We start from the raw sequence: 19667 nt of genomic DNA on the forward strand, positions 1-19667 counted from the left end.
TAATTTGAACGTAGCATTCTCGATGAATTCAAGTCCTTAAATTGTGCTGCAGCTTTTACTAATCATTTACTAAACATTTTCTGGCACTTTTTTTATTAGTTACCGGGGGACTACGCCCCTGAAATAGTATAACCATGCATGTATTTATATACAATGAAATATAACGCCATATTATTTATAAAATTTTGAAGTTATCTTTCTTCATATTGATAAAACTAAGTGCTTAAGCCTATACACGTAAACAAATAAACATACAATAACGCTACAGTTGGAAATTTAATAAAGACAGTTTTCTGGACAAAATAACATTAACAAATTTAAGTTATCATCTCTACATTATTACCCCTATCAATTCCAATGAGGCTATGCTATTTATTTTGATGGAACCGAGTACTGTACTTTATTTTTATTCAGTGATAGCATTGAATACCAGTACTATGATATGGTCAATTATCCTAGTAATCCGAAGAAATACACTTTCTTTTCTTAGATATATAATATATGTTTCACCTATACATGTGTCAACGGCATTATTTATTGTGTTTTGAGTCTATTTTAGATAATCGCCTCCTTTACATAATATTATCTTCTCTTACCGATAACATATGCATCTATGTATATATATTTCCATAACCTATTATATATACTACCTTTAACCACGTTCTTATTATGCAGTGCAGTGTTTGTCGTACAAGTTACCAATCACAATGCCATTGAAATAACTTTAGGTTGATTTTTCGAAAGCTTTGCGATCGTCTTATACAAAAAGAATAAAAGAAAGCAATTACCATAATATATCCCACAGCTTAGTCATGGTTATGTATCTCTCAAAATTAGATGCCTGTTTGGTATAACAGAATATTTCTTCCCAGCTGCTAAAAGAGACAAAGAAAATTATGTACATTTTGACGCAGCAGTGAATTACAAAGTTGTACTGCTGGTGACACTCCGCATTATAGCAGACATGACAATGACATTAAATTAAATAACTAACACCTATACGTGTGGCAAGCTAGGCACATTCTCTAAATTCTCAACAAAGGTTTAGTTTGTAAGATTGTAAAGAGTGAATATTATTACCCTTGTAATTATATCAATCATTCTGCATATCAATACCACCATACAGAGGGGTAATACAGACATGTTCACCCTATCCCACTATTAAATGCCTTCCCACTGCCATCCCACATTATAAACTACTCATTAGCATACGGTTTTATTTATTTAAAAAACTTATGAGGAGGAGGATACAGGATTTTCATACCTGGCCGCGCATGCACACCCACACAAATATGATAAAGGGGGTACGCCTCATGTACCCTCTCACTAAGGCAAAATACCAGCGATTACTTACAAAACTAATACACAACTAAGTTGCTTAGTATTCTACAATTAACGTAAATATCCATGATATCTGGATTCCAATATAGTCTTACAAATGTTTACTATCATTTCTAATATATTCAAGCGAAACCAGAAGCCGCTTAGAACACCCCTTTTGCATTATTAAACAAGATACAAAGACTTTGAATATTATTGGTAAATACTGTGAAGGTATTTGAATATATACAAAAACGCTCGACTGGAGTACCACACATATTTTACTTTCAAAATGCAACTAGCAAAAATTGCTGTTTTACTAAGCTTACCGTCATTTAGGAATTTAATCGGCAATCATAATTATATGTCCATTACTTTTAAGTCTAACATCTAAAGTATCACCACTATTTTCCATATTTTGTTTTTTAAATCCCTGGTTTGAATTTCAACTCTCGCTTTCTTTCAGAACGATTTAGGCAAAGATACTCACATTGTAGCCTACTATGTTGCCTTTGATTTGAAACGTTGATCGAAGCATTCTGGCCACTTAGAGCTAAAAAGTAGCACTTTCCCCGATCCCTGTCAAATTTGCTTCTGTCTATCCTTTATTTGAATAGTCCCAATGGAAATTGAAAGCACCCATGACAGTAACTTTTGTTTACACAATTCATCCCAAACTTGGGCAAAGGTTATTTTGACATTCTTTAAAAACAATTATCAGCGCTGAATTATTGCATTTGGGGGAGCAAGCTATCAGATTATAGAAGAATATATCAACTACCATCCCATTGATCTACCATCTCATTGATTTATCATTCAGCAATTTTACTTGGTTCGTAAGATATTCAGGTTTGAATATGGAGTTCTTCTTTATTGATTGACACTGTATAGTGTACGTATTCGACTGGAGAGTATCAGATGAAATACTTTCTCATGTGGGCTCTCTAAATATACAGGAATATAAATAATTATACTTACCACATCAGGTGGGGGGGGGGGTTAAATAACACTTTGTTCTGAGTGGATATCCCAAAAATGGATTCCATCTCTCTAACAGAATAATGCAAGTTATTCAACCACTACTTATGGGATTAAATTCCTCTATATTTTGGAATGAAATCGATTCAAAATAAAAGAATGCCCAACTCCGATACTTAAAAGTGGTTTGCCAATTCTCTGCCTTAAAAGATTTGAGTTAGCATGCTGATCTCATTTTCCGTGACGCCATTTGCAGAAGCCATGAACACCGACGACCAGGGAGGCGAAGGCGAATACGGCTTCGATGAAATTCAGAATGGCGATGACGCTATCCATAACCTGTCTCGAGGACTGATGGGGTGTGGGTAGGAGAACAGAGGAGGGGGGGTCAAGAAATTAATTAAGAAATCGATATGTTAATGAAAGCTAATATACAAAGGAAGGCCAAAATGTTACTGGCATTAGTATCAAAACAATATTAACCTCAAATACCCTAAATTATACGGAGCCCGGATTTTTGTTTTTTTATATGGAGTCTTTACCACGTAATTCGTTTCCACCACTTAGTACTATGTGGTGGGAACGAATTATACTCGTTGGGATTGGTTGGGTAGTGAGCGCTAATTTTTTTAATTTTTTTTGCCCCGGAAATGTGAACGTCGCGCCGGGGGGCCGGATCCGTCGGGCCCCCTCCCGTGGGTCCGCTCCTGGGATAAATCACTGTGACTGCCCCCGTTTTTTTTCCAGGCTTTGTATTAGTTATAGAGTCATTTGCATATCTTGACCTTTGCCTCTTCAGTAATGGCAAAAAACATGTATCTATATAAGCTTACGAAGTTCATTGTATTGTATATGCCTCTTTTATTCTTGACATAACTTTGCAGGGGCGACATTTTATAGAGCTGGTATTTTATACAACACTTTCACTAAAATAATGATAATAATAACTTGGTCTTCTTGATTTAGGGGAGCCCATCAGTTTTGATTCTTCTATTCTGTGAACTTCATAACCTGTAATTATTGTTACAAGGGCGTGTAGTGTAGCCCTACACCTGGATCGGGATAGAGAAATGTGGGCAAAGCGCCTTGTCCAGAGGTGTACGCATCGAGCAAGGATCGAATCCGGATGCTCTTGTAGGAGGGTAACGTGCCTTCACAAATATACCACTTATTATGTCAATATTTTCGCGCGTTTTTCATGAGCAATCTCACAAATAATGACTTACAAATAGAAGGGGGTTTGTATTCATAACAAGTGTGGTCACATTTCCTTCTTTTTTGTGGGGAGGGGGGGGGGGGTTAAATACCTGTGACCCTCCTTCAAATACGCCACTGTATATAGTGATCCCTGAGGCGTACCAAACTTTCTCGCCATTGTACTATTAAAATATACTTAACACAAATTTGTGTTTAGTGATCGCCATGTGCCCTACGGTCCCGAAATTTTGGAGAGTGGAGAGGGTGGTTTTATCATTATTATTTAATCAAAAGTGAAACCTAGAAGGTTTAAATGTGATTACCTACCCCTTCGGGAGAGTTCCCACAGTGAAGATAGGCGCAGATGAAATGTGACCGAAATCCTGCGAGGGCGTGAATAGCTCCGAGAACAGTCGAGGAAATAAATGAACAACTGCTGAGCAAGATGAATGCTGCCACCTAATGATAGATAGAGAGACAGCTTGAATTCCATTGACATAAAACCATCTTTCTTCGGATAAGTTTCATACATGGGTGTCGATCCCGGGGGGATGGGGGATATATCCCCCCCCCCCCCCCCATACTTCAGGTGGGGGGATGGCCTGTATAATCATCCCCCCCCCCCCCCAATAATTCATCATCAAAAAAAAATCAAGAGAAAAATTAATGATGAGAGCGCGATGAGAGTAGTTAATGGTTATTACTCGCAACATCACCATCAATATACACATTTTGCTATCTCATTTTCATAATACATATATATATATATATATACGAAGTAAATGAGACAACAGTATATGAGACAAGAATAAATTGATTTCTCGCTCATACGACTTCATGAGGAATTGATGGATTTATTCAATTTGTTCAATCAACAGCATCATAGAAATGCAGTGCGCCAAATGCAAAGACGCAGCGTTAAAAAGCAACTAGCTAAGTGTTAAGCGCAAGGCGCAAAAGTAGCAATCTGCAATGCACACCAGACAATCCTGGACAGTGTAAACATAGATGAACTCTGTGACGAATTCGTAATGAGATCGGAGACAAGGAAAAAGCTTCCGCGCTTTGCACGGGAGTGGGGAAACTGAACTCAGACAAGGATTTAGAGTCGAGAACGGTACAAACAATCGTCTTCTTTCTCTAATAATTCAAAGAAACGTCAAAGCTTCCGCGCTTCGCACGGGGGGGGGGACTGAATTCAGACAAGGATTAAGAGTCGAGAATGGTACATCGAATCGTCTTCTTTCTTTAATAATCTGATGAAACGTCAAAGCTTGCGCGGGAGTGGGGAACTGAATTCAGACAAGGATTAAGAGTCGAGAATGGTACATCGAATTGTCTTCTTTCTTTAATAATCTAATGAAACGTCAGAGCTTCCGCGCTACGCGCGGAGGAAGGGGAAGTTGATTCAAACATTAAGGATTAAGAGTCAAGAATGGTACATCGAATCGTCTTCTTTCTTTAATAATCTAATTAAACGTTAGAGCTTCCGCGCTGCGCGCGGAGGAAGGGGAACTTGATTCAAACATTAAAGATAAACTTGAGTTCTGGTAAAAAAAGAAAATGAATTCTCACAGAACCTAACGAAACTTAAACTGAATGTTCAAGATTACAAATAAATGTCATGTGCCAAACAACTTTGGAAGAAAATGTAGACTGGCTGAGTAATGAGCATAGAAAGACAAGGAAATCAGGGTAGTACTAGTCCCGACACCATGTGTGTTGTCCTATATACATATTTCTGTGTAAGTGATTGTTACTTTACCAAGACTCTGCCAAATTTATGATGATTTTGATGACTCCAGAACCTTGCATTACACACTATTACTTACATGCTATATGATCAACTTTTCTGATCCATTCAACACCTTTTCTTTCACAATGCAATCGAAATACCAGAACTCAAGTTTATCTTTAAGGATTAAGAGTCGAGAATGTAACATCGAATGGTCTTCATTTTTAATAATCTAATGAAACGTCAGAGCTTCCGAGCTACGCGCGGAGGAAGGGAAACTTGATTCAAACAAGGATTACGAGTCGAGAACGGTCCAACAAATCGTCTTCTTTCTCTAATAATTTAATGAAACGTCAAAGCTTCTGCGCTTCGCGGGGGAAGGTGGAAACTTCCACTCCTGGACCCAACCCCCTAGGAAGCGCGCTTCGCGTGCTCACTACCGCCCCCCCCCCCCCTAAAATGAGATCCTAGCTACGCGCTTGGGGAGGGGGTGCAACCGGCCACACGCTTCTACCTCTTGGTTGCTTTGATCCATTGCCGAAAATATTTTGGCACCTATCATCCCCCAACCACGGATACAAATCGACACCCTTGGTTTCATACAATGCAGTATTTATCAATAAAGTGGAATGCAACTTCATACTTTTTCTCTTGATTTATTTCACATTTCACCCCAGTTAAGGTTAACTGATATAATGAAGAACAACTTAATATTTTGCGAATCTAAATTGCGTATTCTGCACTTCTGACTTGGGAGACCATTTTTGTTGACTCTTTTTTTGTTACACAAGAGACCCGAGATCGGACACACAGTTGCCTGATTTGATCTTGACCAATAATTTGTGAGGAAAGCTTGTGTTGGTATGTTACGAAAACTTGTCCTGTATATCCAACTTATGAACTCGCCCTACCATATGTTAAAACAAATTGATTTAAAAGTTCTGCTGATTTCAAAGAAATATAACTGATTTCATTTTTGTTTCTGACATGGGTGTTTTGATCTCATTTAATTCATTTCCTTTTTTAAGCGAACGAATATTTTTTAACCAAGACTAATCCTCGAGGCCATGAAAAGAATACAACGCTAGACCCGTTGACACTAGTATCTGTCGTCAGATATTGAATGGTTTAAGATGGGAAAGGACACTTTGGTTGTTATCATGAACACTCACATGACTTACACCTGTCATGTTAAGATAAACACACATGCAGAAGTGAAAGGTTGAATTGGATGGGAGGTAGAGAGTTGGTTAAAACAATGGGCACAAATCACTAAACAAATGTAAAGAGAACAGACGACCCATCATTTAAAGAAAAAAATTATAGGCGTTTCAATATACTTAAAGGGATAGTGAGTTTTGTTGCAGGGGGCGCTACACAAAAAGATTTTTTTTGGTTTTTTTTTTGTGTTTGGGGGGGGGGGGGGTGAAATAACTGAGTGTCAAATTTAAAGAACATACAATTTAAATGACATTTTAAAATATTAACTTGTACCGGTTTTCCAGTGCTCTAGCGCGCATTTTTCACCCCTATCAAAATTACTCATTTGAGTGCCGATTCTTTTTGGAGTGTCGAAAGGAATTGAATAGTTGAGATCATTACCTTCACTGTGACATTCTACTTTTTCTTTTTCTCCACATCCTCCTCCTCCGCCTTCTCCTCCCTTTTCTTCTATTTCTTCGCAAAAAGAGATTTGGAGGTGATGAAAAATAGTTCACCAAAAGCAACTATCATCATACAAGACCAGTTAGCATACATTATCATATTTTTCTTCCTCCTGTCCGGCCATTTTACTTCTCTTCCTTTCTTTTTTTCTTCTTCTTCTTCTTTTTCTTCTTCTTCAATCTTCTTTACTTTCTTCTGCTTTTTTTGCTTTTTCTGCTTTTCTTCTTCTTCTTTTTTCTTTCTTTCTTCTTCTTCTCCATTGTCTTCTTCTTCGTTTATCCTTCCTTCTTCTCCTCTAGATTATATACATTTACATACACGAAGGAAATGTGCAAGAAAAGCACGAAGCTTGTGATGGGATCTCCACAACGATGAGTGATATATTTTATTTTTTTTCTTCAATTGTTTTTTTTTTATTGATTCCAAACAATACAAATCAATCTAAGAAATAAAATACAGTTGTTTTTCCTTGACATGAATTCAAAACATTTATTTACATAGATTGTACAATTGATGTGCATTGTGCGACATCAAAGCATAATTTATACAACGTCTCACGACGTGACAGATCAATTTTCTCTAACTTCTAACTAATCAAATGGCCTTTTTTTTTTTCTTCCATGAAGTGCCGGTGGACATTAATGCGCCAAATGTGGTTCTCAAATTGCAAAAGATCCCTACTCTTTGAAGGGGTAGGAGAAAGCAATTTTACGTCATATTACTCCAGGAAGTGCCTGAAAATGCGCCTAATTTGGTTCTAAAATTGCAAATGCTTCTTACTCTGGTTGCAAATGCTTCTTACCCCCTGCTTGGTCGCCCCGCTCCCTCGCCGTTAAAGCCTCGTTCTGTTGCTTCATCGTTTTACATATATTTCACCCCATGCCATTTTGTGCCCCCCCCCCTCTAAGAAATTCCTGGATCCGCCACTGATGCCCATACCCCTTGAGCTTCGGGGGCTTCGCCCCTTGAACCCCACCGGGGCTTTGCCCCTAGACCCCACTTTGAGAAACGTAATTCAGCGGGCCTGCATGTTAGGGTGGGGTGATTCGGATTTTTTTTTTGTCAGCCCCCCCCCCCCCCCCCCCCCCAAAAAAAAAATGTTTTTGCTCATTACGCCACTGAGACATATGATAAGGTCACATAGTCGTAACCTCTATGTACATTCGTGTTTCTCTTTTCCCATGCTTTGATAATCGGCATGAAGAAATTGATTCAAGCTAGAGGTAACATAGAGCTTCCCATTCTAATTGTCCAGCTATGAAAAACAGATAATTTTTCTTAGCACTGACCATAATTTATTCAACTGCTATATTCTTCCTATGAATTTGCTTAAGTCATATCATAAAACACTTATTTTTCAACATCCATTACCCACTTCCGTTATCCCAACATCAACATTCTTTGATCTAAGGTGTACCTATTATTGTTTGTTATGAATGTACTATTTTAAAGACTTTGTAATACTACTGTATTTTGTGCAGTATCCTTGTGTTAATACTTATGTAAATTGCACTCAATTTAGCCGAAAGGCTGCCACGTACCAATGTTTTTTATACCACAATAAATAAATAAATATGTCTTCGTAAGATGTTTGGATTGGCACAGATTTAACAATACATTCCAATGTATTATACCACATTGAAAATTTACCTACACTGTGTGTATTATGTTCATGAGTAGTTAACAGGCGCATAAAGTATGTTGTTGTATGATGATATGTTAGTTTAGTGCAGCATTGCATTATTTTATCATGTAAATACTTTTTGTAAAAATATTGTACAATCCTATTCGGTCTTCGGGCTGAGAAGCGTGTTTCAGTCATTATAATATATCTTGTTTGCCTAGAGAATGCTAAGAAGAAAAAAATGATGGTTATTTTTCTTATCTCTTAGTATGAAAAATGTGTCTCCCTATTTTGGGTAAAATGATATCATAGTAAATCTTAGTACTCACCATACGTTTGGCACGGCATTTGGTAAATATCCCGAGCACCCCACCAGTAATATACAGCTGTAAAACAACAAAAACAAAAACAACAGAGATTACCAGCGAGTAAATCTCATTCACCATGTAGTCATTTACAGCTATATTCAAACACTTCTATAATGCAGAAGATTGATCGATCGATTGTTTCCTATCAAACAATATTCACTTAAGTATGTTTCGTCTATCAAAAAAGAAATCATTTTGGAAGTAGGACCTACTGTGCCTTTATACATACTCACAAAATATATCACTGTCATGTATTGTTTTGAAGGGGTTAAGTATCACTACATTAAGTCTTAAGTAACTTACTTACCACAAATCCACATCCGATGTCCATTGCTGGTATCAAAGGCCCCACGGTTGCCTTGGCAACGTAAGCGAAAATACCAATAAGTATGATGACCACGCCCATGATAATTTGCATCAAGGAAAGTATCCTGGTGATGCCTGAGTTGTACTCCGGCAAGTAGTGACTCTCATCCTCCTCCTCTTGCCTCAGCCTGACGTTGTTAAAAAAACATCTATTTCGGAAGTTGCGCCCTGCTCCTCCCCTTCTGCTTTCACCCCCTCTAGCTCCTCTTCCTACATCCCAGGACCTCGCCGCGTTCATGGAGTTGGTATGCATGAAGTCTGGATTGGTCGCTTCGAACTCGTGGCTCTTCGAAGGTGGCGAGGACGACATGGACAGCGGATCGAATAGGACGTCATTGGTGTCCCACGCTCCACTACTTTGCTCTGTATGACCTTTGGCCATGCCGTAGCTGTGGGCGTAATGATACATGTTTTAGATTAAGACAGGACTAAAACAGCGATACAATGTTTCACAAAATGCAGTCAGTCAGCAAGAATTGATGTGTGATCACCAAAACAAGATGAGTTGAGCAAGTAGACAAAAAACACGCGTTCTTCATTGTATGACAATTTGCACATGCATGACCTATTCCTGTGACCAATCCATTCCTTTGAAAACAGTCACTCTAAATTAAGCGTTCACAGCTCATTTTGCAGGAACATCAATGCCACAAGAAAAGAGTTGATTATAAAAGCTGGTTAAATGTTGATTCGACAAACGGCGTAAATGATCACATAATTATTTTGTCGACCGTCCCTTGTAATGCCATCCATGACTAGAAAAAAAAACGAAGAAAAAAAGTAAGCTGGTCTTCACAGGCCTTACTGATACAAGTATTAACGAAAAATGAAATTACAAGTGAATGAAACGAAATGTGTATTCTACATAATGCCAGTTAATGCAGTGATCAATTATTCTGATTGATTAACACGCGTTAATTATTACATAACTGGCCTATGCGCAACCTGTTTCTACAGGCTTTCGTTATATTTGCGCACACACGACGATCGATAGTCTTAGTCGTGGGTATAGTGTTATTGTTAATTCTAATTTCTTTATTTCAAAGAAAAGCATTGCACTACACTAATCTGCCCATGCACACTAACACGAATCACAACAAGGCCCATGAACATATGCAAGGACGAGGCAGGTTTGCACAATGTTACTATAATATACAGTGAATACACTTAATGACATTGAAATAATTATAGTGACTTTAAGAGAAAACATACTGCCACCTACAACTGCAAACAGGTACGATTCATTTACGATAGAATGATTTCTGCTCCTTATCAAATGTAATACTAACAATTCAATTCACTCCAATTCAAATAATGTTACTTCCAAAACTAAATGAAAAAAATGAAAAAAATGAAAAATGCATAGGCCGACATAAAATTAATATCAAATGACATCAAATTAGCTATGACACTTATTTCATAAAATGGTAAATGTTGATAAGTTTTTTTAAAAAACGCATTTTAAGATATAACATATATAAGCACAATATTTTAATGAATTAATCAGAATTTTACAAGAAAATTGAGAATCACTAAAAAGTAGCTTGTGTTGGTGCGGATTACTCAAGAAAGAAAAAAGACAATCATAATTATATGATCCTGCATAAATCAATCAGACATCATTGTCCTGATCTATGGAATGCACTCCGAGACTCAACAAAATCATTTAAAACCTTAAATTCATTTAAATTCAATACGAAGCATTTCTGTCAGAGTACATTGTTTGATCTTTGCCCATGCAGTGCTGATTAAATATTCAATATTATTTCCAGATTTCTATTAAAATCCATCACTTTCTTATATAACTACTGTATACTCCAAGTTTTCTGTGTCAGACATATTAACGTCAACATACTTTCATTTTCATTCTAATCTCATTATCATCAACAGTTCAATTTGTAATAATTTTATTAATCATCCATCCCGCCCCAGGCTATCAAGCTATCAAGCAAACTCTTTTCACACTTGTTTTGCTTTACCCCGTACTTTGCTTAGCCTCGTACTATCCTTAACCCCGGACTAACTGTTTTTGGATTTGATGAAGGTTTAAACGAATTTAATAAGAACGATTTAAACTCTATCTCCCCTACCCATTTTAAAGGTAATACTTTCCGGACAGCCTTAGCGTGCCCATTATAAAGTATAGCTCGAGTGTGGGCATGTCGCGAGACCACATTATGATTCGATACCACAAGACAGTATGCTCGGTCATAGCTCGTTACAAAATCTCTGTTTAATCCTTTGGATGAATAAAGTCAATCACTTTTGTCCACCCCCAAAAAAATCAAATCGACAGATTGAAGAATTATAACAATACTCCTGACAAAACTCATGGAATGTAGACTAAGCAATCGATTCTCGACAGTGATTTGCCGGTTGCCATGGGTACGGATAAGGGTCATTGCTATGGGTGAGATTCTGGGCATGGTTTGGGGTTTGGGGGCAGGGCTTTTTTCTTTTCCCCGGAACAAGGTCAAGCCTCAAAATACCTTCACCAGGAATGGGACGCATTGTTTTACGGCTTGTTTACGCTGGAGAACTTCGACCAAAAAGTAGTTTGCAGACACAAACCCTTGGCATTCGTCGTGTGGAACAGTCTGTACTGTGAGACTAAGATGACGGTATACTGCATAGGCTTTGTGTTATCAAGGTCTAGAAATAGGTTTCGGAATTCTGTTACAAGTCATTTGTTGAAAAAGTCATGAATGAAATATCAAGTGTACATAATTCATAATTCATATTTTACATTATTAGTTTGTATATTGTAAGACATTGTTGAGTACTGATTCTTGTGTTTTTTCAAGTATCGATTGTAAAAGTAAATTCATTATTTGGTTTCATTATTTGGTTTTTTTACGTTCTCTAAACTGATTTGTACCAAAATACTTTGTTTAGCTGTTTAAGGGGTTAGGCTCGACTAGCACATGTGCTATTATCTGGCCCCTTTTACCAACCAATAGTTTCTCTTCCTATTATTATTGTATGAAAATGTGTTGCTGTTGGTAAATAAATCAAAATCCAATCATATCATATCGGTGCCTATTTGCATGGACCTACTGCTATTTGACACAGCCAGAGACTGACAGAGCTAGGGTCTCCTTAAAAGCTCTAGGAATTGTGGTAAAGTATCAAATTAGAGTCTGTGCATGTAGACTAACCAAAAAGTAGAAGAAAATGTTGGCGACTGTCTCACAAATTGAAATCCGCCTAGTACAGGGAATCACTTTCTTTGAAGATGAATCCATGCTAAAAAAAAAAAAGGTGGTATCTATACGCTTTAAGGAGTAATTCAACCACGAATTTGGAGTGAATTCCAATAGAAATCGGAGTGGATTCTTACCACAGCCCATTTACATTTATGTAGAGTTTGAAGTGCACGAGTAGAAATTTATTTTTTTAAGGAAAGTCAGGCAGTGCAGTATAACCCGTCCCTCAAACTATTGAAATGCAACAAGTTCGTTGGAGTTGATTCCTACAACAACCCAATATCCATTATATTTGCGATCATTGGGAAGTAAATCACCTTCAAAACTCAGAATATAATAATTTGGGCTACTTTTTTCAGACAAAGATTTGTAACACACCGTTGGTCAAATTAAATAGCTTTGTCGTTGCTTACACTTTTATTAAAAGACTGATGGCAAAATCAAATCGACAACTACTTTGGGTTAACAAAAATAAATTAGAATATTGCGTGACATCTTCATCGACTCGGTATCATCTCCACACACAGTACAAGATATTGAACATATCCCAAGAATACATTTTTAGTGATTCTTCAGTTGAAAATACACTCCAACTTTGGAAACTTTACAAAACGAAGCAAGCTAAGAAAAGTAAACCGGTTACAATTTTAGATTTGTTTTCCTTTTCGGTTCCTCCACCGAGTAAGAAGCCTATAACAGAGCAAAACAACGTGAGGGATGGGCTTGATAACATTAAAAGTAAATTTTAAAATAATTACAAAAATAAATAATAACAAATGCGATTGTTGTTGTTGTTGGTATTCGAGCCATACCAACAGAGGCAACATGCCTGTCTGTAATTATTGTCTACATTTTAAGTATGAGGAGGAGGCGGTCCTTATTTATTTGATAATTTTCTTTTTCTGTACATAGAAATGCTATTGGGTAAATTACAACGCAATTTTGTGAATCAAATTTTTATTCGTACATATTTCAAGCTTAGTTTATTTCCACAATCTGATAAAACAATCAAAAGACAAACAAGAATACACCATAAATATAACATAACAGATAATGTCTATGATCAATCCCTTGAGTATAAATGAAATTCAAATTTAACAAAAACATAAACTAAGTAACTAACACTACATCAACAGCAACTACAATAACAAAACAAAACGGATGGTAAAAAGGAATGGGGGAGGAAGGGAGAAGGCAACTTAACACAAATTTAAAAGATGATTTGTATATGTTCGTTTAAAAACTGGAAAACTTTTGGTACATTTTAAGGTATTCGAGAGAGTATTCCACATGATCCGCCCAGAGTATTTGATAGTACATCTAGAGACATTATATTGATAATTAGGAACATCCAATTTATTGTTTTGTCTTGTATTGTACACATATTTGTTATGAACTCCACAACGAGGTGGAAATGCATTAATGACATTATAGGTTGATCCCATAGCCTAGATATCTTATATATCGATATATATTGTCATTTCAGAACACGATCGCAACTATTATCGAAAAATCAACTCAAGGACATTTTCCATACCCTATCGTGTGTCACGTCCCATAGAAATCATGTTCTGATCTTATATTACGTCATTGTCGTGTCACGTTCACACATTCATAAGGTGACGCACAAGGCTATTGACATTGCTCTAGGTTGATTATTCGAGAATATTATCAATAGTCTGAAATTAAAATTACCATAAACATATTTTTTTATTAATTAATATGGGCCGAAAACAGGAAGGATATATCCGGACAGGAGGGGCGACTAGAAATTGCTTTTTATTTGATTTGGTTTTTAGTTATAACAAATTATGACCTTTATTTTTTACTTTGTTTAACTTTACAACTGAACAGACTAAGCTTGTCAACGCGGCCCATGCATCGTATTTAATTATAGGCATAAACTAGTAATTTTAATGGACGGTCTTCCAGTCACGTAAGAAAGCAGTCCACTACAGTGATACATACCAGATATATACGGTGAACTTTGACCTACTCGAGCAATACCGTGTGTGACAGCGACAATCCCCTTCGAATCAAGGAAAAGGATGGGGAAGAAAAAAAGTAGAACGTCCTGTCGAGTTTGTCCGAACGAGAGCTGTACACAGTGGTGAGATGTGCGAACCACGTAACTTCCCCCTTCCCACTGTTTCGAAATTTGTTTTGAAGTAAGAAAATATTGCGCACGTTTAATTCCTCAAGTTTTTCCTTGCAATGAAACCACTCCACAATGATCGGAACAGTGAAGACTTAATACTGAAATGAATTCTTGTGAATGTTGCACAGCATAGAGCAGGAGAGAGGTTACTTCCAACTTGGTGAAGAGAAAGAAAATCCCAAGCCATCAACATTTCCAACTATATACATTTCATCTCGTTATAGATGGCCTCGTCCAAAGCGTTTGCATTTTTGTTTCTTTTCTTATTTCCTTTTGTATCGGCTTTTATTGGGGTTGCCTATATCCATTCGTACCGGTATTAATTATCTCTTCATCACTTGAGAACACGGTCGGAAAGACTTCCGAAAAATCAACTCTAGGAAAATGTCAAAACCCTAGCATTGAATTGTGTTCGTTTTAGAGGGGAAGTCCACCTTAATAATTAGCTGGTATAAGCAAAAGACAAAACAAAAACAACAAGAGGAACAAATTTTTGACAGGTTTTTCAACAGCCGATTGAAAACAGGAAAGTTATGAAATCCTGAAGTTGTCATCAGAGAAAAACAAATTGGCAACACTGACATATCTTGCAAGATTTGCTCTGTACAGAAATTCTATTAACTTTCATTTTCTTAGTTAATATAATGACAGCTTATAACAGCTTATAGCTGACAAGGGCAATCCATCCCATGAGTGGAGAACAAATAAATAAATAAATAAAAACGGAAACGATTTGTTCTATACACGGGTTGTATAGCAACATATTTGCAGTAATCATAATTAGGATGCATTTATGTTTTGAAATTTTGTTTAGGGAAAATGTAGAATCCTGACTTTTTTTGTGTGTATAATACAGAGCAAATGTGAAGGAACCCCGCAAGATGCATCACTGAATTCGAAACCAAACCCGGTGCTCCAATGCATTTTAGTAAGGCAATAATCCTCATACCAAGTCCTTCGGAGAGGACTTCAAGCAGTCGGTCTCATGTTTATTTTTTACTTAAAAGCATACATATGCTTTCGTAGCAGCAAGTTGTGAGAGATGATATATCTGAAGGCAGCAAATTATTTCCTCCACTAAATCGTCTGGGATAACAAAGCCGGGGTTACAATGATTACAGGTCCTTCAGAGAAAAAATAATAATTCTGACATGCTGATTAGGGTACCCTGGGTACAAATAACATTATCATTATTATTGGTATTGCCATATTTAAAAAATAAATCAGCCTTTGTCATATCGGGGATATGGTACCGAACTCGCTTCCAGAATTTAGAGACCTGTCAATATATGAAAGAACAGTGAGCCTGTGAGAATGGGTTCTGCTGAAGAAATTAAAAACAATAGTGTGTGAGCTTTCTCATCTTTGTTGTTACTATGGGCAACTGGGCAATGTCATAATAGAAATTTGCCCTGGAATGTATAGCTCTTTCATTGCCATCATTTACGAAATACTATAAGAAAAATGTTGTATGCAACGCATGGCATGAGATTAGACAATACATCATGTTCATTGTTCAATATATAGATATCTTGATATGTATATGTTCCGTTTACTTTGTTAACGAAACATCTACCAATGTTGTACCATATATTTTTGTCACAGTGCAACTTATTAGAAAATACCAAAATATGATGTGGTCTGAATCGGAAACCACGGAGCTACAGATATGATAACCTTTCTCCTTGTAACCCGAGTGATATCGGGAAGCGACGTATGAAGATTTACGAGCTTATAAAATTGCAAGAGAGTACTGAATCCTCGGTAAAAATCATGCATTATATATGCGACGTTCTTTTAACGTTGGATCGAAACTTGAAGAAGTTGAACTACTTTGGTTAATTGTCATTGACCATCTTACTGTGATGTTTTTCACGCTTTTGTCATGAAATAAATTACCATTGTTTTCGAAAGATCAAACAAATACATTTATTTCCTTCTTATATTATCAAATGAATACAAAACGTAATTTTAATTCACAAAAGTAATGTACGAAAAGAAGGTTGCGATATTCCTAGAAAGCACGAGGCTTGTGATGGGGTCGACTATGTATTCACATATATATATATAGAGAGAGAGAGAGAGAGAGAGAGAGAGAGAAGAAAATTAAAAAGTAAAGCAAACAAATTAGCGATGTCCCAACAACGTATCTGCTTTTGATTGACTAGTCAATTCAAGCATACTGAGATCAAACAAATACAATTATTTCCTTCTTATATTATCAAATGAATACAAAACGTAATTTTAATTCACAAAAGTAATGTACGAAAAGAAGGTTGCGATATTCCTAGAAAGCACGAGGCTTGTGATGGGGTCGACTATGTATTCACACACATATATATATATATATAGAGAGAGAGAGAGAGAGAGAGAGAAGAAAATTAAAAAGTAAAGCAAACAAATTAGCGATGTCCCAATAACGTATCTGCTTTTGATTGACTAGTCAATTCAAGCATTCTGAAATCAACTTCAAAGCTTAGTTATTAAGTTGTTAAGGTCATTTATTTATTTAATGTTCATAGCAAAGGGAACAAATGATGGAAACAGATCACCTAATGTGTCATTGATCATATTATGAAAAAGGGTTATTCTTGGAACTGTACCTCATCAAAGTTGGTCAAAAACCTTCATATTCAAAAGTATTATCTCCACATTCTAATCTGCACCGAAACCGGAAAAGGTGATCAGACATCTTTCCTAACTATTCGAATATTTTTTTAGAGTTCATAGCAAAAGAAAAAGCCAAAAAGAACGATTTACACGGATGGTTTATATGCGACATTTATCATATCAAGACGGTAAAGTAGTATCCTAGCATAATCGGTCACATTCCATATTCCCTATTATCGACCATTATCGACCAGGGTAGAAGAACCAGTGGTAAACTTACTGATGTAAGGCCCTGGAAAATAGGCCTCCCTCAAAATTTTGTATACATAATATCCTGTTAGTATTGTCATATATTTCACACACCAGTTTCTTAAAAAGTTTACACATTCTCAAACCCAACCCCTGTTTTCCAAGAAGTGGTGACTCATATTGTGCCCTCTCCCCAAAACGAAACCAAATCGAAGACGTTGGTCATGTCAGTGGTTTCTGCCTGATAGCATCAGTTCTATACCTGATGCTTCACAGTAAACACTTATTCTGACCAGCCTCTTCATTTCTTTTCAGGTAAGAAATTACAACTTTTAATCTCTTTCAATTCTGTCTGTTTAAGTTAATTATTATTGTTCAATTCATATATTACATTGTTGTGCTGCAACTCGTGTTTAATGATGAAGTGAATGTTATTAGTGATATTAGAACCAATTAAGTGTATTTTATCAAACCAGACTGATCATGAGAGATGCAGGCTTAACATATGTATCTACGTGACATGTATCTATTGTATGGTGTTAGTTATGTTTATGAAGCATTTAGATTATATAATGGTCGTATTATTATGTAGTAGAAGTAGTAAATCTTTATATATTCATACTAAGTCAGGTTAAACCAACTAGTGTGAACACACCTCATAATGTGTGTATGCTTAATGTGAGATGTTTAGTGACGAGTTCATACCCCACTATACAAGAGTAGTAGTAAAGTTAATCCTGATACCAATTTTAATAGTCTGTGCATTGGGAGAAGTTTCTCTGGTCTTTATCAGAGATAACTGTGACATGCTATGACTAATGACTTGTGGTCAGCAGTAGTCCACCAACTGGACAAATGAGGGAATATCGTAGAAAAGAGAGAATGTGGGTTCATAGTTCAAGATTCAGGTCTTTGATAAATGAGTTATGCATTTGTAGTTTCTCTCCCTTTCTCTTTCGCTTTCTCTCATGTCTCTCTTTAACTGTTAATATCATATTTGAAGATTGAGTGTGATTTTGTTAGAATATATTCCTTGCATCTTTTATTTTACTTTTGTCCCTGCATATAGAGAAGAGTTTTGTTAGAATTGAGAAAGTAATTTTGTAGTATTTTAGAAAAGGATTTAGGGTTACTGCGACTATAGACAGGTCGGGATATTGGAGAAAGTTGGGTTATTGTGTAAAAAGACACAAAACGACTTCTAACGGGTTCACCTTGGTCTATAATTACAGTTAGCCGTGTTCAGATTAAAAGATAAGCAGTCAGATGCCAATGACAATGTTGTTTATGAATTTAGAGTTAGCTGTGTTCATATTCATATTTAATCCGTATTACTTGTATTTAGTTTCATTAGTGGAATATGTTATTCCATGTTTATTGTTTATGTTATTAAAGCAGTTCTATACCTGATGCTTCACAGGAAACACTTATTCTGACCAGCCTCTTCATTTCTTTTCAGAATTTATATTATTTACCCCCGGCCCGGGGTAACACTGATAATCTATAATTGATGTTGGCAACTGTCCACCAATAGGTATATTCTAATCTCCACAGCATTAATTCCATCACACATATCTTTTGAAGTAAATTCAAGATAAACATTTAAGTGATACAGGCTGGTACACGAATATATAATAAACATGCACGTTGTTTCTTGGTTAGTAATCATATAATCAATATATCTATCGCTAAAACGTTAATGTAATTGTAACAAGATCGGACAAATAATTTATTGATCAATAATTGCCAAAGGAAAATACAAATCACTAAATTGATGTGCATTGTCATAATTTGCTTAACAAATCATTATAAATGTATTTTTCTGTGAACACGTGTAAAGTAATCATTAAGCGCGCGTACACTTTGTGAAAACTTATTCGACCAATCAACCGCCTTAAACGAAATCACGTGATGATACTTTCAACACCGAGCATAAAACTACACCATATTACTTAACACCCAGTAATTATTAATGCATGCTTACATCTGACCGATGTTAAAATAACACCAATGGTGTCAAAAAAAATTCAACACCATACTGGTGTAAGAATTTCTACACCCTGGTTTTTACAGTGTACACTTCTCGAGGTATACAGTTAAAACAATATCGTATATTTTAAGGTCAATTTTACATTAACATCAGAATGGCTAGTTCTTTAAGATTGAATAGAGGTGTTTTGGCGATTTTTGA

General features: G+C 36.2%; 1 protein-coding gene across 3 annotated transcripts; it reads right to left on the reverse strand.

Moving 5' to 3' along the window:
• Positions 1–688: 688 nt before the first annotated feature.
• On the reverse strand, positions 689–19199 carry LOC100891511. 3 transcript variants are annotated; one of them, XM_030975031.1, is made up of 5 exons: positions 14428–19199; positions 9195–9642; positions 8849–8905; positions 3823–3954; positions 689–2649 (listed from the first exon to the last, which is right to left on the reverse strand). In XM_030975031.1, the coding sequence occupies exons 2-5, from the start codon at positions 9633–9635 to the stop codon at positions 2530–2532; spliced, it is 750 nt and encodes a 249-aa protein (XP_030830891.1). In that variant the 5' UTR covers positions 9636–9642; positions 14428–19199; the 3' UTR covers positions 689–2529. The 3 variants fall into 3 exon arrangements, with proteins under 3 accessions (XP_030830891.1, XP_030830892.1, XP_030830890.1); XM_030975032.1 differs by lacking the exon at positions 14428–19199 and adding an exon at positions 9745–10284; XM_030975030.1 differs by lacking the exon at positions 14428–19199 and having other exon boundaries at positions 9195–10284.
• Positions 19200–19667: the final 468 nt, after the last annotated feature.

This window comes from Strongylocentrotus purpuratus, unplaced genomic scaffold, assembly GCF_000002235.5.
Source record: "Strongylocentrotus purpuratus isolate Spur 01 unplaced genomic scaffold, Spur_5.0 spur5_scaffold_7, whole genome shotgun sequence".
Lineage (NCBI taxonomy): Eukaryota > Metazoa > Echinodermata > Echinoidea > Camarodonta > Strongylocentrotidae > Strongylocentrotus > Strongylocentrotus purpuratus.

What these genes read in the sequence shown, in the direction of transcription:
- LOC100891511 (XM_030975030.1), bottom strand. Translation starts at nt 9,662, where the DNA reads ATGTATCATTACGCCCACAGCTACGGCATGGCCAAAGGTCATACAGAG. An exon ending in AATGCCGTGCCAAACGTATG is followed by an intron (nt 3,955 to 8,848) that starts GTGAGTACTAAG and finishes ATCTATCATTAG; the next exon opens with GTGGCAGCATTCATCTTGCT. An exon ending in GTGGGAACTCTCCCGAAGGG is followed by an intron (nt 2,650 to 3,822) that starts GTAGGTAATCAC and finishes ACACCCCATCAG; the next exon opens with TCCTCGAGACAGGTTATGGA.